The sequence below is a fragment of the Macaca fascicularis genome, chromosome 7, assembly GCF_037993035.2.
Source record: "Macaca fascicularis isolate 582-1 chromosome 7, T2T-MFA8v1.1".
NCBI lineage: Eukaryota > Metazoa > Chordata > Mammalia > Primates > Cercopithecidae > Macaca > Macaca fascicularis.
Genome location: NC_088381.1, coordinates 50,167,296 through 50,188,782, shown reverse-complemented (window position 1 = coordinate 50,188,782; position 21,487 = coordinate 50,167,296). Strand labels below are relative to the sequence as shown.

Genomic DNA, 21,487 nt, shown 5'->3' with positions numbered 1-21,487 from the left:
AAGTGGCATTTTAATGTAAACAAAAATAAAATAAAAGGGAAATGCAGGGTAATATAATGGAATGAAAAGGTGAGAAATGGAGAAAAAAGAAAGAAAATTCGGAGTTAATAGATAACCACCATTCATTTAAAAGATTATTTCCACTTGTGTTCTTTCAGGAAAAAAATTACAGAAAAATGTTAAGAGAAGCAGTAATAAACTATATTCTCTACTGCATTCTATAGGCATATTAAAATGTTATAATCCAGTGATTATATTAATGTATTCATGCTTGAATTTTCTTAAAATAACTTGAAAATTCTACCTCCTGTTCAAAAAGGCTCATGAGGCTAGATGTGGCAGCTCATGCCTGTAATCCCAGCACTTTGGGAGGCTGAGGCGGGCAGATCACCTGAGGTCCGAAGTTCAAGACCAGCCTAGCCAACATGGTAAAACCCTGTCTCTATTAAAAATACAAAAATTAGCCGGGCATGGTGGTGGGTGCCTGGAGTCCCAGCTACTCGGGAGGCTGAGGCACAAGAATCGCTTGAATCTGGGAGGTGGGGAGGTTGCAGTGAGCTGAGATTGTGTCACTGTACTCCATTCTGGGTGACAGAGCAAGACTCTGTCTCAAAAAACAAACAAACAAACAAACAAACAAACAAACCCCCCCAAAACCAAAAAGGCTCACGAAGACAAAAACTGCTTTTAAAATCAGGGGTACAATTTCTAAACAAGCAATACAAAGCTCATGGTTTGAGATTTCAGTGAATGTGGCTGAATTTTTGGGACAAGAGTTATCTGTGCATATCACTATTCATGTAAGGGTCCAACTCTCAAAACCTGAGTCTTGAATATCAGCCATGGGTATTGAGGGTATCTGATATCCACAAAGGGTCAAGTTCAGACCTCCTGATGTCCTGGGTCTAAAGACAGTACAGTGACATAGCTGACACCATGCTGGATTATCTAATATAGTTTCTTCCATAGTCAGAGAACAACCCAGGGATGAATCCCCATCAGTTAAGGGAAATGCCATGGTTATCACAGTTCCAAGTAACAAACTTCACAAACTTTAGAAATCAGAGTACTATACAGTACTTATTCGATGGAAAGTCTACCCTCATGGAACTGTCCTGTGCCATATACAACAGACACCTTCTCTGAGGCCAGAATGAGCACAAAAGCACCACGCACCACGCACCCAGGGCAATACAGCAGAGTCCATATGGGCTTTCCCAATTCATGCTTAGGTTTTCTAAGTATACACATACTGATTTAAGTTCACAGTTTACAATGGGTTTCTCACATAGCCATGGTGACTAGCCCTTATTACTCAAAATGTGGAATGGCATAGACCCTGTTTATGAATAACTGCTAAGCTAAAGTAATAGTCTCCATTTGTGTATTTCCTGCACAATGAGGACTAAAAATAACAGAGGAGCAGCATACATTATATAACCAAGAGCTTTGTTCAAAGTTTGGCAGGACACATACTAATTAGTTACAGAAAATGCACCTTCGAGTATAGAAGTCATTAGAATTCCTGAAGAAATTTTTTTTCTTATATGTAGCAACCCTTAGAAAACATATCTAGATGCCACATAAAAGAAAGTAATTTCAAACTTGTTTTTTATTATTAAAGCCTGATTTTAGAAAGTAGCAGACCACTTATTTAAATATTATTTTTCACTGAATTTTTTTCTCCTTTTTGTAATACTAAAGCTATTTCTAAAATAAATTATAAACTGTAAGCATATAGAAGACAGAACAGAACTACCAAACACATAGTAGTCTTAAATAGAAGCTTAAAAAAAAGGACAGAGATTATTAGACCCCCTGATGTGATGGGTCCAATGGCAGTACAGTGACATAGCTTACACCCAAATAAAGCAAAAGGAACTCAAGAGTGTACTCTTCCTTCAGGAAAGGTAAGCCTTCCTTAAGAATGTTACCAAATCTGTACAATTATGCTACGTATCCAGCAGGCATCACTGGACAAGGCAGAATCAAAATTTGGGGAAATAAATGAAAAAGAACATTTCCAAAAATGAATTCTTTGGTTTCCAGTGCCTTTTAAAAAATTTATAACTCTAACATATTTACTTTAATAAACTTTCTCTTTCAGATCTAAATTAGATGTCACATATATCTATAGAAAAATTTACATGACATGTATATTACTTTATTTTAGAGATGTATTTTTTTGTTTGTTTTGTTTTTTGAGACAGAGTCTCGCTCTGTCGCCTAGGCTGGAGTGCAGTGGCATGATCTCGGCTCACTGCAAGCTCCGCCTCCCGGGTTCACGCCATTCTCCTTCCTCAGCTTCCTTAGTCGCTGGGACTACAGGCGCCCACCACACACTAATTTTTTGTATTTTTAGTAGAGACGGGGTTTCAGCATGTTAGCCAGGATGGTCTCGATCTCCTGACCTCGTGATCTACCCGCCTTGGCCTCCCAAAGTTCTGGGATTACAGGCGTGAGCCACTGTGCCTGGCCTTTAGAGATATTTTAAGTAGATAATTCAAAGAAAAACAATGAATATTTGGTCTTGCTTGTAATAAATGTATAACTGATGAAATGGCTAGTACCTCTGACCTTATACTCAAGCGTATGAAAGGCACACAGAAAAATACTTTCCGAACCAACTCAGGTGGCTAGTAATGCAAATGATGTTGGGTTCACGAATCACATGCATTTATTGCCGCAGTCAGTAACATGCATTTTTTTTGACTCACTTTAGTTTCAACTCACATGCCCAAAAGATGGAAAATCACTTTTAATTATCTAAAAACTCTGCTTTCCACATCCTAACAAATTAAGAACATGTGTATATATCTACACAGAATGGCTTACGTGGCAGAATTAGAATCTTCCAAAAAATGCAAAACAGGAATTAACAGAACTTTCCATGCTGAAAGCCCACTTTCCATTTGAAGTCAGCACCCGAATGTGCCATACGCTTTTTCTTCACTAACACCTACGGGATAGGCCTCATGCCAATATTCTGCCTAAGCTGTTGGGAAAAGTGCTGGAGACTAGGAAAGATAGGATTCCTTACCTGTGTGAGGCCTGGTCACAGCACTCTCGTATAGCGGGATGCCTTCACCCACATTATTAAATGCTTTCAGGGTAATCACATAGTGAGAGCTCGGATCTGAAGAAAAGGCACACACATAAAAAATGCTCACTACAGAATTTTAAAAATTCAAGGGTGGCTGTGCATAATCTTAACCACAGAAGAATTCAAGAAAGATAACTTTACAATTTTTTATGGGGGATTATTTCAGGGTGCGGGGACATGTGGAGATGGAAGCACACATAGTACAGAAAAACTGGCCGGGACCAACTTCCTGGATTTAGTCTCAGTAGAGGAGGTGGGCTGTGCTTGAATTCTCTCTTGGCCTCTCCTATGGTTTAGTGATGTTCAGGGTATGATGTAGGGCTTGGCTGAGACTGAAGAGATAAGATTTAATGTGCTGAAGCCTGCAGATGGAGCTTGGAATTAAATAAACTCCTTTCATTCCCGGAAGCACAGCGATGACAACAGACAAGGTAGAGAAGTAGGAGATAAACTGTGAAGTCAGTAAGTGCTCAATGTCCTTGACTCTCCAAGTGGCCTCCAAATCCAGAAATGGCCAAACCTCATCTAGCCATCATGCCTCATGAGCCATGTCTCATGTGGCATGTGTTACTTCAAAAGCTTCTTTTTGGCGGCCCACCTACTCCCTGGATTGCCACTAGAGGGCAACAAATAGAGGCAGGTCTTCCTGTGTCAGGACTGACAACAAATGGAATCAGTAAGACTTACTTCTTGACTGGCAAGGAAAAAGGGTTTTGGGCAACATAATAGATAGTAATGTCATTCACTGAGATTGGGAAAAGGGGCAAGAACAATCACGATACACATGTGCAAGGCTTGATTCTAGGTCCTCTTCTATTCCCACTCTTTGCTCTCACCCTATGCACTTTCGTTCATTTCCTTAGTTTTGATTAGCATGTATGTGTCATCAATTACAAATACAGATCTCTAGTCTGGATCTTTCTTATGAGTACCAGACCTTTATGTTCAATTGTCTGTTTGGCATTTCCTCTTGGGTGTCTCAAATCTGTCCCTCCCCACCCTGCCTCCAGCTTCAGACCAGCTCCGGTGTCTCCTAGTTTAGTAAACGACACTACCACCAATCCTGCTGCTCAAGCCAGAAACCTGGGAGTTATTAAGACCTCCTTTTCCCTCATCCCCTCCAGACAAACAATCAAGTTTTATTGAATCTACTACTTGTCTTCTCCCACCACTCTTTGCCTAGTTCTCTGTGCTCCATCACTACCGGCCACTTCTCAGTTCACTGAGCACTGTGTTCTCTCCAACACGGGGCCTTCTTGCTTGCAGCTGCTCCCTATGCTGGGGACACATCCCACTCTTCCTGTTTACCTAGGTAAGCCTATTCATCTGAAAGGGCTCAGTCCACACTGGACTAACCTCTCTAGTTACAAAGCCCATTTCTTTCCTCAGCACTGTGAACAATTTCAATTATTTTTGAATTGTATTATTTCTAATAATTGTAAGCACATCTGTCTCATTCTCTGCTCTATTTCTAGCACAGTGTCTGGGATATTGTTAAGTGTTCATTAAATATTTGCTGATCAATCAACAGGTTTGAGGAAGAATGCATTAACTTTAACTTTGGGCCAGATGGAATATGAGATATATGATGTTTATATGGATTTGAAGCTCAGGGGAGAGTTCCAGGCTGATGAATAGATGAATTGCTAACTGTATTTCTCCACCTCTCACTTGCTTCTTTAACTCAACATCATATGCATCTTAGATCTATCTAGGTCAATAATTATAGCTCAAGCTTATTTTACTTTATGCCACATTAATTTTTTTGCTACTCTGTAATATGTACTCCATTTTCTAATAAATTCTGTTTACTCTCTTCTGCACATGCAGCACTCCTCTCATCTCTCTGTTTCAAATGCTATTTTGATTCTATCTTTTGAGCTCAGGTGTTTCTTCCCTGACTGCTCTACTGTGTCTTGCTAGCTCTCCCTTCTCTGAACAAAATTCACTTCAACTCACTTCATTGTTTCTTGTGTTTTCTTTTTGTTCTGTTAGACTGAAAGCACCTGAAAATCAAGGACCATGTCCTGTCAATACTGCAAAGGAGTTTCACGTCAGTAGCTGCATAAAGGAAACAGTATGAGGCTGGTCACTACAGGGACATTTTTTTTTTTTCTTTTCAGACAAGGTCTTACTTTGTCACCCAGCTGGAGTACAGCAGTATAATCGACTCACTGCAGCCCTGACGTCCAGGGATCAAGCGATCCTCCCACCTCAGCCTCCCAAGTAGCTGGGACTACAGGCACATGCCACCATGACTGGCTAATTTTTTAAATTTTTTGTAGAGATGAGGTCTCAATATGTTGCCCAAGTTGGTCTTGAACTTCCGGGCTCAAGCGATCCTCCTGCCTTAGCCTCCCAAAGTGCTGGGATTACAGATGTGAGCCACTGTGCCTGGCATTTTTATTCTACCAGCAAAGCTTTCCTTTTGCTCTCTAACAATTGTCTTAAAAGATGTTCATGTGGGGATACATTTCCTAGGTTAACTGTACTGTTTCTTCCTTGTAAGGAAAAGATAAAGGCTGCTTTTTTTTGGAATAAAGATTTAAATCCCAGCTTGTTTTCTAACAGAAAGGATGAATATAACTCATCTGTTAGGCACTTGAAGTTGTTCTTAGGAAAGATGTTTACAAGGAGACAATTTGAATGAAAATTTGGTCAGGGCAGATTTTAACTTTAAAAACGAGTGTTTCAAAAAAGATCTATAATGATAATCCAATTTGGAAAAGTAATTATACCTGACAAAATAAATTATTTATTATAAAACATAAATATTTCTCGAATTCTTTTGCTTTTAAAATCAACGGTGTGGTGGCTCATGCTGGTAATCCTAGCACTTTGGAAGGCCAAGGTGGATGGATCATCTGAGGTCAGGAGTTCGAGACCAGCCTGGGGCAACATAGTGAAACCTCATCTCTACCAAAAACACAAAAATTAGCTGGACGTGGTGGCGCATGCCTATAATCCCAGCTACTCCAGAGGTTGAGACAGGAGAATCATTTGAACCCAGGAGGTAGAGGTTGCAGTGAGCTGAGATCATGCCACTGCTCTCCAGCCTAGACGACAGAGTGAGATGTTGTCTCAAAAAAAAAAAAAAGGAAAAAAAAATCAACTATGAGGTATAATTAGCATACAATAAAATGTATCAAGTGTACATTTACAGTTTTGACAAATATATATATCTTGCATAATAACCACCAAAATCAAGATATAGAACATTTCCAATTCTCCAAGAAGCTCCCTGGTTCCCTTGTAGTTGATTCCTACCACCCCTGGTTCCAGGCAACCACTGATCTTGCTTTGTCACTATAGACGAATTCTGCCTATTTTGTAATTCACAAAATGTAACAGCATAGTATGTAGGGGCTTGTGTTTGACTTCTTTGCTCAGCATGTTTGTGAGATTAATTCCTGTTTTGTCTTGATAGCCTATTAATTGATGAGTAGTACTCCATGGATATATCACGATTTACCACTTACCTGTTGATGAAAATTTGTTATTTCCCCTTGTTCACAAAGTTACTATGAACATTGTATATAAGTTTTTACGCAGACATGTATTTTTTTTTTCTTTTAATTAATTATCTACATGTGGGATTTTACTAGGTTATATGTTTAACTTTATGAGAAACCGCTAAACTGTTTTCCAAAGTGGCTGTACTATCAAACATTCCCACCAGCTATTATGAACATTCCAGTTCTGTATCCTTGTTGATATTTGTTATTGCCAGTTTATTAATGTTTAGCAATTCTAGCGAGTATGCAATAATATTTCATTGTGGGTTTAACTTGCATTTTCTGATGATTAATGTTGCTGAGCATCTTTTCATATGGTTATTGTCCACTCATGTATTTTCTTTGGTATAGTGTCTGTTCAAATCTCCTGCCCACTTTTTATTGGGCTGCCTTCTTATTACTGAGTTGTAAGAGTTTTATATATTTTAGACTCAAATTCTTTGTTAGATATTTAAATGGTAGGTATTTTCTCCAAGTCTGTGGCTTGCCTTTTAATTTTATTGGTATCTTTATAAAAGTAGAAGTTTTAAAATTTTGATGAAATCCAATTTATCAATTTTTAAATTTTATGATTTGTGCTGTTTTACAACCTGAGAGGTCCTTGCTTATCCCAAAGTCATAAAGATTTTTTCCTATGCTTTTCTTCTAGAATTGTTGTCCCAAAGTCATTTGCGTCTTGCATTTAGGTCTGTTTTTGCATATAGCGTAAGACAACAGTTAAAGTTCTTTTTCTTTCTGATATGGATATCCAGGTATTCCCACACCTTTTGTTAAAAAGGCTATCTTCTCCCCACTAAATTATCTAAGCAGCTTTTCCAAAAACCAACTGACTATATACATATGGATCTATTTCTGGACTCTATTCTGTTCCATTGATCTATAACATCTACCTTTACAATACCACCACTATGTCTCAATTATAAGAAGACATGAAATCAGGTAGTATGGGTCTTCTAATTTTACTCTCTAAAAAAATTGGCTATTCTAGTTCCTTTGATTTTTCATAAAAATTATTAGAATCAGCTTATCAATTTCTACAAAAAAGCCTACTGGGACTTTTCTTGGACTGCACTGGGGGGAACTGTCACCTTAGTAATATCATGGCTTCCAACCAATGAACATGGTATCTTCATTTAAGTATTCTTTAATTTCTCTCAGCAACAATTTTCTATTTTCAGTGCACAGATATTACATACATTTTGTAAGTCTGCTCCTAAGTACTTCATATTTTCTGGTGCTATTCTAAGTGGTATTGTTATTTTAATTCCAATTTCCAACTGCTTATTATTAGTATATGGAGATACAACTGTTTTTGTATATTCACTTTGTATCTTGTGGCCTTGCTAAATTCACTTAAGAGTTTTAGTGGCCTTTTTGTAGATTCCTTAAGATTTTTTACCCCAGTTACAATCAACAGACATAGTGCCCAGATATTGGTTTCCAAAATCATTTTTCATAAAATAAATTGGGGTTCCTTAGAGAAATGGCTGGTTCCAGGGCTGAGGCTAGGGAAATACTAGATGAGCCAGGAACATCTTACCATGTTGTCAGAAAGGAAGAAGGTGCTCAAAGAAAGATGGAAGATGTCAAATGGACACAGGAACCAGTTATAAAGAGACTCCCATTGGCCATTCTCTTCATGGGGGTGAAAGAAAGTTCTTCCTTATCATAGGATGTTAACATTTGTAGAGGAAATATGGAATTAGGAAATCACCATCGGGGAAACAACTTTCTAATAACTGTTACTACAGATGCTGAAACTAGTGAGTGAAAGTGTAATGGGAAACAAGATACTTATAAAGATTCAAAGTATCTCCTCCACAAGACACTTTTAATTACAAAGGAAAAAATAACAATTTTATAGCAGGAAAATGTGGCAGATGCCATTTTAGCCAACTGATTAAAGTGAACATCATTATCAATATAGGCTGTAATGTGCCTCCTGATATGCACTGACAGGAACCTAACACTTCTACCCTATTCCTTCCAAAAATGCATAACCTGAATGTAATGAGGAGATATTAAGCCAAGTCTCAATTGAGGAGCATTCTGCAAAATATAGATGTAAATGTGGTTAAATGTTAACATTTGGGGAATTCAGGTGAAATAACATACAGAAATTATTTGTACTATCTTTTGCAATTTTCTTGTAAAAATAAAAATATTACATAAAAGGTTAAAAAGAAAGGAATCACCTACACAATTAACTTTCTCTACTTAGCAAACATACCCAGATTTTCAATGGTGTAATAGCGCTGTTTATAGTCCACTTTGATGGTCTGGGCATGAGGGCTGCCAATGCCATAACCAATGGCATAACCTCTGACCACAATGTTCTGATTCTCCGGAGGAGTCCAGCTCACTACGATGCTAGTGACGAGCGGGCGTACGTGAAGAGAGCTAGGCACTTCAGGAACACGAGTTTCTGGGAAAGAAAAGTGGAAAAGCAAGATGAGATATACTGTCCTTTAAAATATCTCACCATCCTTGGGGAATCGTGTTTAGCCTCCTGCCACACTATTTGGGGCTAAGTTTTTTACATTATGCCCAATGGTTCAAAGAGAAACTGTATGTATAGTAAAATATAGCCCAAGATTTTACTGCATTCTAAGAAAAAAAAACCAAACCTAAACAGCTTTAAATACAAGACACTGCAATATTAATTTGGAAGGGAAAACAGATACAAGAACCTCTTCTGCCCCAAAGGAGAAAAATAAATTTTCTTTCAATAGTTACCATCTCTCTTGGTCCCACATCCCATTCCCAAACTCTACCAGGTGGAATGAGAAAGGCATAAACTGAGTAATTGGAAGCCTGTTGTTAACAGGTGTTTAAGCATCACATTATAGCAATAGTACTAATTACTAACTCCCCTAAGTAGTATGATAAACTAGAAAACATGAAATTTTAGAGCCACAGTTGATTCAATTGGTGAGAGACTAAGAGGCTTACAAAGGAGGAAATTTACATGCTCTTTCACATACACTGTTTTCAGGGCATAAATTACGACCTTAATTAAAAAATTAGTAAACTGAGGCCAGGCATGGTGGCTCATGTCTGTAATCCCAGCACTCTGCAAGGCCAAGGAGAAAGACTCACCTGAGCCCAGGAGTTCAAGACCAGCTTGGGCAACATAGTAAGACCCTATCTCTAAAAAAAATAGCTAAGTGCGTTGGCACACACCTGCGGTCTCAGCTACTCAGGAGGCTGAGGTGGGAGGATTGTGCTTGAGCATGGGAGGTCGAGGCTGCAGTGAACCATGACTGCACTCTAGACTGGGTGAGTTTGTTAGACCCCTTTTCAAAAAAAAAAAAAAAAAAAAAAAAATTAGTAAAATGAGACTCAGAACAAGAACTCAGGTCTTTTGCCTCCCAAGTCCAGCACCTATCACTGATAAAGGTGCTACCTATACACATGCCTTTGGAAGTACTCACTGAATGAACAGGTGAGAAAAAGGGCAAGGTGTCCAGTACTAAAAGAAAAGGGAAACTGCCGTTGAAACAAAGGCATGATTTATGTGGCTCAGCCTTAAATTTTACATCATCCATCTACTTAATGGCCTTGGTGGAAAAAAATGCAACTTATAGCACATACACATTTTTATTTGCTCTAGTTCTGCTTGAAAGGACAGTTCGCTACAAGGCACTGCAAAAAATCCATTCCAGCAGCCTGGTGCAATACAGGAATGACAGCAGTGTGATACACTAATGTTCAGACTTGAGCCATATCCAACCCACGTCTGTGGCTTTCTAGTTTGACTCATTTGACTACAGTTAGTATTTATTGTGTGTCAGTCTTGCCAATTGTTATTCTTACCATCTAGGTCACTTTCAAAAGTTTCAGCAGACAGCCAGTCAGTTGCCGGGCCTGTACCATTGATTGTTAGAGCAGCCACTCGGAAATTATACTCAGTCCCCCGATCAAGACCTGAGACCAGGTGACAAAAAACACAACTGAAACCAGAGCTTTGGAAAAACAAAAGATTAATAATCCCTCATTAAGGCAAGTATCTCAGTCACCAACTCAGTATATAGCTTGACAAAGTTTCAGTTAAAGTTAATACAGTGTAAGCAAAACGCAAATACAACATAGAGTAGTTTCCATCTCCAAATAAAGCAAAGGCTGAAGCCCACACAATCTAAGAGGAAAACAGAAATGACTGAAGCTCCCGGGAGATTACAGACTTTTGTTTAAAAGCTTGAAGGTACCTGAGAGATCATTCAATGCAATCCCTTTATTGTGTTACAAAGAAAGCTAAGGCCAAAAAGAGGCCAAGAACAATGAAAGAGTTACAACAAAGGAACAAAGGTATCTGGTCTTAGAAGGCACCAAAACCTAAGAAGGAAAGAATGCAAAGATGTAAATCCTATTGAGTTACCTCTGTTCTCCGAGCCACTTCACAACCATGGCAGAAAAATTTTAAGCACCAAATATGGTCTCAAAATCTATTCCTTAACAACCAATTGCTCATAGATTATATAGTAAGTAAAAGTGGAAATTGACCCAACCCTTTGTTATGCAACTTTTAATACATTACCAGCTAATAAAGTACGTGATCTACCAATGTATCAAAGGCAACAAAGATGCACACAGAAAAGTCTGTTCTACAAATCAGGGCAACAGTACTGAGAATGTAACTTGGCCAGGACACGAGAAAAGCCCTGGTTTGGTTAACTAATCCTGTCCCGTGGTGGGGAGAAGAGTTGGTAGGTTCTATCTCAACAGGCCTTCCTGACAATCTGTGTGCCCCACAAAGCAAGGAGCAAGACAAAAGGGAGGAGCAAAATGCCTGGACCCAAGTCAATTTATCTCCTTGAACTCAATGAACCAGAAAGTACTAGACTGTTTGTTGACAGATAATCATCTGGACTACTAGCAAACACTGCTCAGTGAAGCTCCTGAAAGAATCCAACCAATCATTCCCTGTCTTTTGGGGACAATTAGGATGTAAGAGAGAACAAGCAAAAATGAGGTACCATGCAAAGAGGCTGAGTTTCCTCTCCCTCTAAGTACCCTATAGAGTTTATAGGCTACAACTAAGGTATACAATACATATCATAAAGATACGGCAAGATCTGTTTAGTGCTGTAACGACAATTACTTCTGCCTAAAATTTAATCATATAATGTGTTGTTGGTAAAGGATCTTGGTGATCCATATTGCTCCCTAATACTTATCAGGCTTCAAGTTAATGCTTTAAGAGTGCAAGCATCTCCATTTTTGTTCACCATTGTATACTCAGTGCCAGAACATGCCAACAAAAGTTCAATGAAATCTATTAAATGAATAAATCCAGATATGATTTTAAAATGTAAGAATTTTCTTGATAAATATAAAGCCATTTTTACCATAAAAATTCTATTTTGCTTACACATCAAATGTTTCATTGAGAAAATGAATAATCTCCTCATGGGCAAGGACCATATTCTTTTTTTAACAGCAACAGGAATGGTGCCTAGTATATAATAAATACACCTAAATATTCAAAATGAAAAGCCTTACGAATGGCAAATGTTATTTATCTGAATGTAGAGTAAAATATGAAACTGACTTTTTTTTTTTTTTTTTTTGGAGAGACAGAGTCTCCCTCTGTTGCCCAGGCTATAGTGCAGTGGCACAATCACGGCTCACTTCAACCTCTACTTCCTGGGTTCAAATGATCCTTCCACCTCAGCCTCTCAAGTAGCTGGGACCACAGGCAAGCACCACCACACCTGGTTAATTTTTATACTTTTTTTTTTTCAGTCTCTGCTTATCCATTAACATTTTTGTATTTTTTGTAGAGACACAGTTTCACCATGTTGCCCAGGCTGGTCTCAAACTCTTGAGCTCAAGGAATCCGCCTGCCTCAGCCTCTCAAAGTGCTGGGATTACAGGAGTGAGCCATCATGCTCAGCTGAAACTGACTTTGAGAACATCTGTGGCCAGTGCTCCCTTAGTGATATTTCTCAGTACCGTCTACTGCAGTCATGATATGGACTGCAGCTAAGAGATGTGGGGTTCTTGTGAAGAAGCTGGAAGACTGAAAGATATGCCCCTGGAGACAAACATTCACCTTCTCCTATTTTGAAGGAAGTCAATCCCATTTGTGAGGTGAGGAGTGAGAAGCTTGCTGATTACTAGAGCACAGTTTTTCACTGTCAATGGCTCTCTCAATTTTTAGAAACTTATACCTATAAACAAGGGAAAACATTATGCTTTTTTTCTGAGACAGAGTCTTACTCTGTTGCCCAGGCTGGAGTGTAGTGGCACGATCTCAGTTCACTGCAGCCTCTGCCTCCCCAGTTCAAGAGTTTCTCATGCTGCAGCCTCCTGAGTAGCTGGGATCACAGGTGCGTGCCACCATGCCCAACTAATTTTTGTATTTTTAGTAGAGATGGGGTTTCACCATGTTGGCCAGGCTGGTCTTGAACTCCTGACCTCAGGCGATCCACCTGCCTCAGCCTCCCAAAGTGCTGGGATTATAGGCATCAGCCACTGCACCTGGCTGGAAAACATGACACTTTCTGGCCCCAGATTTTGGTTCTCTCAAGAACCTGGTCCCTGGGGTCCCAGGAAAGTGGGTGATGCCAAGCTTCTGTAATCCTTTCAATGTCTACCCAGGAGAGATAAAATACAAAGAAAGTTAAAGTTTCCAAAGGGTGATTAAATTAATTCTTGGGCTTAGATAATAATGACAATATCGCCCATTCTTATAGTTCTTATCTACCAGCACGCTTTGGAGTTTCCTAGCAAAAAAATTACCCAAGTCAGAGCTTTTGTCCCAAGATTAAACATGCCCTGTGACTACACTGTTACAGCTACAGATAACTCACACCTTCTGGTTGTAAATGTACTAGACTCAAATTCATCTGTTTGCTTGCAAAACAGATGGGCTCTATTGAGTGACAAAACTAAGCTGATGCAGCTGAGGCAATACTCCAACAGGCCCAGCCCATGTGAGTTTACTCCTAGGACAGAGGTAGGGTGATGGTGCCAAAGCTGAGGCATGTGTAACTGAGCAGGACAGAGTCTTGGCACTGCTAAACTAATAAAGGAGTGGGCAGGATGGGGTCTGCTCAGACTACAGTAGATTCTGCAGCCATATTAAGCATCTATGAAAACCCAATGGAACAAGGACAGCTTGGGGCATCTGTCTCAATTCTTTGTAGGCATGATCCCAATATTCACAGGGTGAAAGTACTTAATCTGGCTTCCATGTTTCTCCTGCAAAAGAACCTTACCCTTGCTTAGCCAACTCTACTTCCCCTACTTGAGGAAGACGGGGGATTCTCTGTGATCTCCAGGGTGAACCCATATTAGATACACATTTGGATCCATTTTTACCAGGTATGCCACTTATTCTGTTGCATATGAAGGGAAAACTATACAGAAGGAGCTATGCCTGATAGTATTTTCTAAAATGTTATCGTGTCCATAGTCATATGTATGATTATTGCAATGAGGCAGCTATTCACAAATACTGTTTCAGGCTACGTACACACGAGTGGTGGTCGGTATTACAAAAACCATTTTGTAGACCTCAGTTACCAACTAGACTGAGTGGAGTAATTTCCATACTTATATAACTTTGTTTAATCATTTTTTCAGATTACAAAAAAAAAATACATACATGCAAAAATGAAAACGTGGAGAATGCAGAAAACACAAGAAAGGAAAAATCAAACTCAATCTCACCACTCAGAGATAGCAGAACCTTTAAGAATGTTTTCCACTAATCTCTATCAAGTCAGAAGTGGACTGAACCATTAAAAAATTTCTGAACCATTTTAAAATTGCATAAGTCGACAGCTCAGAGCAGTCATTAGATTAGCATAATTCAATATCTGAGAAAGACACAGTCTACCTTTTGCCTATGTGCAAGGTAGCTTACCTTCAATCAGCTGAGACAGCTGTGTCCCGCTTACCAAGGTCTCAGTGACATCACTCTTTCGGGAGGCCTTTCGGTAGCGAATCTTGTAGCCAGTAATCTGCCCATTTTGTGTGGCTGGAGCAGGTGGCTGCCAGTGAATCATAATACTCTGCACAAGACAGGATTATAGAAAAAAGGCTGAATATATCAAAAGCTTGGTCCTGTTTTACATATTTTTATCCTGATTTCACAGTGTAAAGAGAAGAAGCATAGAGGCAGCAAGGTACTCAGAGTTTTACAAAGTTATTTAACAATCACTCAAAAATACCTTTAAATTCTAAAACCCTCAAGGATCAAATGGGAAGATTATACATTCAAGTAGTACCCTCTGGACCCCTGATCTCCTGGCTGTTTTGCCAGAAGGATGATGTTGGCTAAAAGTCTCAGAAAAGTTTTCAGAAGGAAAGTATAAGAAGGCCAGAAGCCCATGGATTAGGGAAGTAAACTATTATTAGGTATAAAGATTCTTTCCCGTGTCCAGTGCAGAAGAGCTGAAATCTTCATCTAAAACTCTTTAAAAAGGGGATGATTAATTAACAGCTGGTTGCCTCTTAAAAGACAAAAAGGAGTCCTATAGTACTTTCTTATTTTTTTAGAGTAGGGGGTCTCACTCTGTCACTCAGGCTATAGTGTAGTTGCATAATCATGGCTCACTGCAGCCTTGAACTCACGGGCTCAAGTGATCCTCTCACCTCAGCCTCCGAGCCACTGCATTTGGCTCTCTATAGTACTTCTTGAAAGGACTGAATATCTCAGTTGTCTGTGTAGTCCAGAAGGGCTCTGAGCCTCTGAGAGGCATACATGGCCCTAAGAACACAGCAAACTTGGCTAGGAGGGACAGTTTGAGGAGATAAAACCAATCTGACAGAGGTCTGCCTTTGATTCACATGGGCTCATCTCACAGCACTAAGGAACCATGTTAAAAACAACTTATTTCCTTCTGCCGTACCACTAAGATTCGGAACAGTTAACATCTAGAATGTAATGTTTTACAGAAAAAGAACAATTTATTTGCAGAAACGCTAAAGCAGTTTTGGCATCAGAGAAAGGAAGCAAAATTAAGGAGAATAAATGAGTTGGTTTTTAAGCCCAGCTTTAATGCAAGTGTAATATCTATGTCTTTTTATTTCTTTGCTTGTGATTTTTTTCAGTTAGGCTCTAATTTATAGGTTTAGTATTTTCAAATGCAGACTATTACAACACTGCCATTCATTTATTTTGATGCTTTCCCACAGAATCTCCCTTTCTATAAGCCCCTGTGAGGCGCAATAGTATACCAGTAAAAATGAACAGCAGCGTCATAAAGTTTTACCTTTGAATTTCTCACTTCCAAGGACAGATTCTGAGGAGCAGCACTGGGAACTAGAGAAGCAAACAAAAAAAAATTTTTTTTTTTTTAAAAATCACCCACACATCACCCATCATGTGATCATCTTGACTGGACTTTAAACAAATGCAAATCTCAAACACTGATTACGTGACCAGATCTAAACTAGCTGCCAATGCCCTCATGTTGACAATACTATGTGGATGACATATGGCCATGCCTGGTTCAATTTTTAACATAAGACACTTTCATATGGGAAAGCACCCACACCCAGGCCAGGTTGTACCTTTGGGAAGTCAGATATTTATTTCAAGGATGTATAGTGGCTCTGAACTCTTCTAAAAACTCTCAACTTTTCTAGACCTCGTATGTACTCAGAACCTTAAATGCATTCTTTTGAGTATTATTGATGATGGTTTATCTTTTTTTTTTTTTTTTTGAGACTAAGTTTCACCCTTGTTGCCCAGGCTGGAGCACAATGGCGCGGCGCAATCTTGGCTCACAGCAACCTCTGCCTCCTTGGTTCAAGTGATTCTCCTGCCTCAGCCTCCTGAGTAGCTGGGATTACAGATGCCTGCTACCAAGCCTGGCAAATTTTTATATTTTTAGTAGAGATGGGGTTTCACCATGTTGGCCAGGCTGGTCTTGAACTCCTGACCTCAGGTGATCCACCTGCCTCGGCCTCCCAAAGTGCTGGATTACAGGCATGAGCTACCGCATCTGGCCCTGGTCTATCTTTATCTTGGCAGACAATCATGTTTTTCTGGAATACGGCAAGTGACTGAATGGGGTAATGACATTATGGATCAAAATGAGATGTACATACATCAGTAAGCCTGGCTTTTCTTGTGGAGTTTCTAAGCTGGTTTTGAAGGCAGTTCCCAAGGAGAGCAAAGATATTTAAGCAATGACAGCTGGTAGAGTGAACCATCTGGCTTCCTGAGGCAACCAGATACCAGAAAATACTCGTTTAGAAGTGAGAAGTTTGGGACTGTTGGTTAAACAAACAGCCACATAACTTTAGTTCTTCACTTTATTTATTTATTTTTTTTCAGATGGAGTCTCGCTTTGTCACCCAGGCTGGAGTGCAGTGGCATGAACTCGGCTCACTGCAAGCTCCGCCTCCCGGGTTCATGCCATTCTCCTGCCTCAGCCTCCTGAGTAGCTGGGACTACAGGCGCCCACCACTACGCCCGGCTAATTTTTTTTTTGTATTTTTAGTAGAGACGGGGTTTCACCGTGTTAGCCAGGATGGTCTCGATCTCCTGACCTTGTGATCCGCCAGCCTCAGCCTCCCAAAGTGCTGGGATTACAGGCGTGAGCCACAGCGCCCGGCCTAGTTCCTCACTTTAGAACATAACCCAGGGTTATCTCAAAGTGTGTGGCCCACACGTTCTCTAGTATCTCCCTTCATATTGGTGAGAGCAAGCAAAGTAAACCGAATTTGTTTTCTCTGCACTCACAAATTGCTGACTTTAGCCCTTCTCTCCTAATCCACTCATGGAAACCTCTCCTTTTCTGTCTCTAACATCTGGTGACCAGGTATACAACTAAGTGTCCACTGTACTATAGCTTCTGGAAGACAAAAGAATGTGTCTTGCTAATTTCTGTAATTTGTGCCCAGCAAAGTGCCTTAAGCCTACACTCAGAGATTCAGGTAATGAGGGTCTAGAGTAGGACCTAGGCACATGGTGTTTTGAAAAAAGTACATTAATGATCCGGTCATCTCCATGTTAAGAAGTGACTGAGTTGCAGAGGCATCCAACATAGCTGTCATCATTGTCTTCATTATCATCATTATAGTAAAGATTTGCTGCATGGTCATTACATGGCAGGCACTTATTCCTTATAATAATCTCAGGACAGAGTTTCTATTATCATTTCCATTTTGTAGATCAGAAAACTACAGAAGAGGTAGAGGGAAGTTAACTTGTCCAAGATATTTGTTTCACCTGGTATCGGAACCAAGATTTGCATTATTCCAAAGTGCTTCCCCTAGCCACCATGCTGAGATGTGTTCAATTCCCACAGATACTGTAGTCAACATGCCAACACACTTAATGCAGTTAAAATTTGCCTTGTGTAGATTTAAGAGCCTACAGTAAACTTTTTTTTCCCTTAACTTTTCCCCAATATCTTGACTAACTGGCTTATGTAGTTCAGTAGCCAAGGTATAACCACCTACAGTTTATTTGTTTTCTTTTTCCCAACTTTTTTTTTTTTTTAGACAGCATCTCACTCTGTCACCCAGGCTGGAGTGCAGTGGTGCAATCACAGCTCATTGAAGCCTTGACCTCCCTGGGCTCAGGTGATCCTCCCACCTCAGTCTCCTGAGTACTAGGATTAAAGATGTGTGCCACTCATGCCCAGCTATTTTTTTTTTTTTTTTAAAGTAGAGATGGGGTTTTGCCATGTTGTCCAGGCTGGTCTTGAACTCTTGGGCTCAAGTGAGCTGCCCGACTTGGCCTCCCAAAGTGCTGAGATTACAGGTGTGAGCCACTGCACCAGACTTCCCAACTTTTTAATCCTGAGAACTGTCAAGCCCATGGAAAACAGTGGCAAGAATAGTACAATGAATGGCTATTATTTTCAGATTCACAATTATTAATATTCTGCAACCTCTGCTTTATTTATCTTACTCTATGTATATGTATACAGATTTATCTCTCTACATATTGTTTCTGAATCATCTGAGAGATGACTGCAGTCATCATACTTCACTCCAAAATTCTGCAGTGTGTATCGCCACGTATCTCCTATGAACAAGGACATCCTCCAACAAAATGCACAATACGAAAATCATACTCAGAAATTTTAACACAAAAATATTATCTAATATAGCTAATAACATCTAATATTTACTATTGCCTAATACTGTAAGTATCTAACATTAAGTAATTATACCAATAGTGTCCTTTATGGCTGTTTTTTTTTACGTCCAGATGCAGGATCCGAAGATCATACATATTTTATTTCATATGTCTTTACTCTTCTTTAATCTAGATTCTAGAATGATTCCTCAACCGTTTTTTTCTTTCACAAAACTAATATATTTTGAGAATCCAAGTCACTTAAAATAAAAATTTTTTTTTGCAGAACTTCCCTCAATTGGGATGTGTCTCATTGTTTCATCATGATCAGATTCAAGTTAAATATTTTTGGGACTAATACAACAGAAGTAATATTGTGTCTTCCTCCACATATCACATAAGGAGGCACGTGATGTCAGCCTGTTCTTTTATTGGTGATGTTAAGTTTGACTATTTTCTTAAGGGAGTTAAACTATAGCTTCTAAAGCATGTGTGTTTATATAAGAGCTGTATACACATAAATAAATTTAAAAAAAAGACATTTTTCTAAAACATTAGATTTAGCTGAGTTTCATGAAACAACATATACCCTTACTAAGTGCAATGAACTCTAATCTTTTCTGTTCTATTTTAAAAATATACATATTTTTAAATGCTGGTTTTGACCTACTTAATCTCTTTGGCAAGCTGTAGTTCAAAAAACACTGTTGTAGGTCATGGGTATGTATATAACTTAATTTAGAAATTCAGTCACAGGTGAGAAATAAAACAGTCACAAATATGGAGGAACTAGAAAGACTAATTTGGCATGCAAATATGATTGCTAAGTAGAACAAGGCTAGTCTTCCAAAAGCCCTGGAATGGTCTGTGTTATGAACAAGCAATGGTATTTACTTATATAAATGCTGAGAGCCTACTCAGTAAGAGGTACTTTATGTTCTATGTTTTCTCACTCAATCTTTACAGCAACTCAATGAAGTTGGTATTATCTACATTTTACATGTAAAGAAAGGTGTTCAGACTTTACTAAAGTCGTATTACCAGAAAGAGGTAGAATTGGGATCTGAACTGAATCTTCTAGACATCAAAGCCCATGATCTTACAACTAAACCACCAGGGGCACCAAGCGTGGTATATTGTTCCAGAGGAAGAAAGACTCACCATCTGACAATGTTCGAACAGCAACATCTTGTGTGGAGACTCCAGGACCATGTTTATTGTAGGCCACCACTCGGAAACTGTACTCTGTATATTTTTTCAACCCATTAATGGTGAAAGAGTGACTTGAAACATCAACATCCTTGAATAAAATATAACATTTTATACATACACAACTCAAGCCAAAAGAAAAGTTGGAAATTAAAGAATTAGCTATACAAATTCTATATTCTACATGAAACAGATTTTATCCCTTTTACATAAGGTTCTTTAACAGTCAAAGCAGATTAATCATAAACTGACAATTTACTTAGAAATACTGCTTGATGTTCAGTGACCGCTGCTGGTAAAAACTACACAATAAAACTTGGTACAAAGAAACAGAATCTGTCAACTTTTCATTTCCTATATATCTTTTTCTCCCTCAAATTTCCAGTCAAGCAACTATTGAGTTTTGGAAATATATTTCGACTTTACTATTCCAATCAATGGTTTGAAAAGTTGCTTCACTTCATACCTGTTCTTTATCTGTCCCCTTTTCCATGTAGTACAATTTATAATTCTGAATTTCCCCATTGCCAGACACTGGTGTTTCCCACGTAACAGTGATGGAGGTAGGCGAGGTTGCATATGCACGAATGTTAGGTGCTGGGCCAGGGAGCTGAACTAGAAAGAAAAGTTTGAGATAGCAAGATATAAATGAAATGCTACACTCCTCAATAACCGTTCTTGGCAATATTGTCATATTGGCCATGTTTTAAAAATAATAGAAGCTAAGAAAACAATGGATTTGATTGAAGTGGTTTTAGAATAATATATAAACACATTTTCCTTTTTATGATTCAAATCAAAGCCAGAAATTACATTGAAAAACTTTCCTTGTGGTTTATAAAATCCCAGTTTTGCAGTGGGCCTACACAAGACATAAAAGGCAACCACCACAGAAAGAGATCCTTCTTCTGCCGGGCACTGTGGTAGGCACTAGGGATACAGTGATGAAGAGACTCCTGCCCACAAAGAACTCCCAGTCTAGCAGGAAAGTCAGATACATAAACAGTTACAAAAAATGTCTTAAGTGCTAACAGATTTAGGTAATGGCTATAACAAAAACAGAAAGACGAGAGAGCACACAATTCTGCTTTGGGAGGGGTTTGGGAGGGAAAAGAAGGATTAGTGAAGAATTCTTGGAGTCAAGCAAAATGAACACTTTCCTCAGATACCAAGGGGAAAATCATTCCAGTCAATGGGGTCAATAGGGAGAATATACAAAAAGACAGTGTTAAGTGGTTCAGCTTGGTTGAAACAGAGTGGATATGGGAGACAGAATGTTGAAAACAATGACCGATCAGATAGTGAAGAATCCTCTAATGTCCTGCTATTGAAGCTTATATTTTCTCTAGTAGGTATTAGGTAACTACTGAAAAATTATGAGCAGAAGCATGACACGATCAGATCTGTGTTTAGAAAGGACATGTGAACACATGTATGGAAGAAAACAGTAAAGGAACAAGAGTAGATAAAAGAATAATAATTGTAAAACAGCTACCATTTATTGAATGGTTACAGTCAGTCAAGCACTAAATACTTGACATGTATTTTCTCATATAATCTTTGCACTAAACCAAATGAGATGAATATTATCATCCTCATTTACAGGTGAGG

General features: G+C 38.9%; 1 protein-coding gene across 15 annotated transcripts in view; it reads right to left on the bottom strand.

The window, feature by feature from the left end:
* The window catches only part of NEO1 (neogenin 1), a 265,604-nt gene that overhangs the window by 34,821 nt on the left and 209,296 nt on the right, over nucleotides 1–21,487 (bottom strand). For all 15 annotated transcript variants that reach the window (XM_045395695.2, XM_045395702.2, XM_045395705.2 and 12 more), the window contains exons 10-16: nucleotides 20,343–20,491; nucleotides 19,829–19,967; nucleotides 15,843–15,892; nucleotides 14,492–14,639; nucleotides 10,435–10,545; nucleotides 8,849–9,043; nucleotides 3,041–3,136 (exon numbers count right to left, since the gene is read on the bottom strand). In XM_045395695.2, coding sequence (XP_045251630.2) covers nucleotides 3,041–3,136; nucleotides 8,849–9,043; nucleotides 10,435–10,545; nucleotides 14,492–14,639; nucleotides 15,843–15,892; nucleotides 19,829–19,967; nucleotides 20,343–20,491 — 888 coding nt within the window. The remainder of the gene's footprint in view (nucleotides 1–3,040; nucleotides 3,137–8,848; nucleotides 9,044–10,434; nucleotides 10,546–14,491; nucleotides 14,640–15,842; nucleotides 15,893–19,828; nucleotides 19,968–20,342; nucleotides 20,492–21,487) is intronic.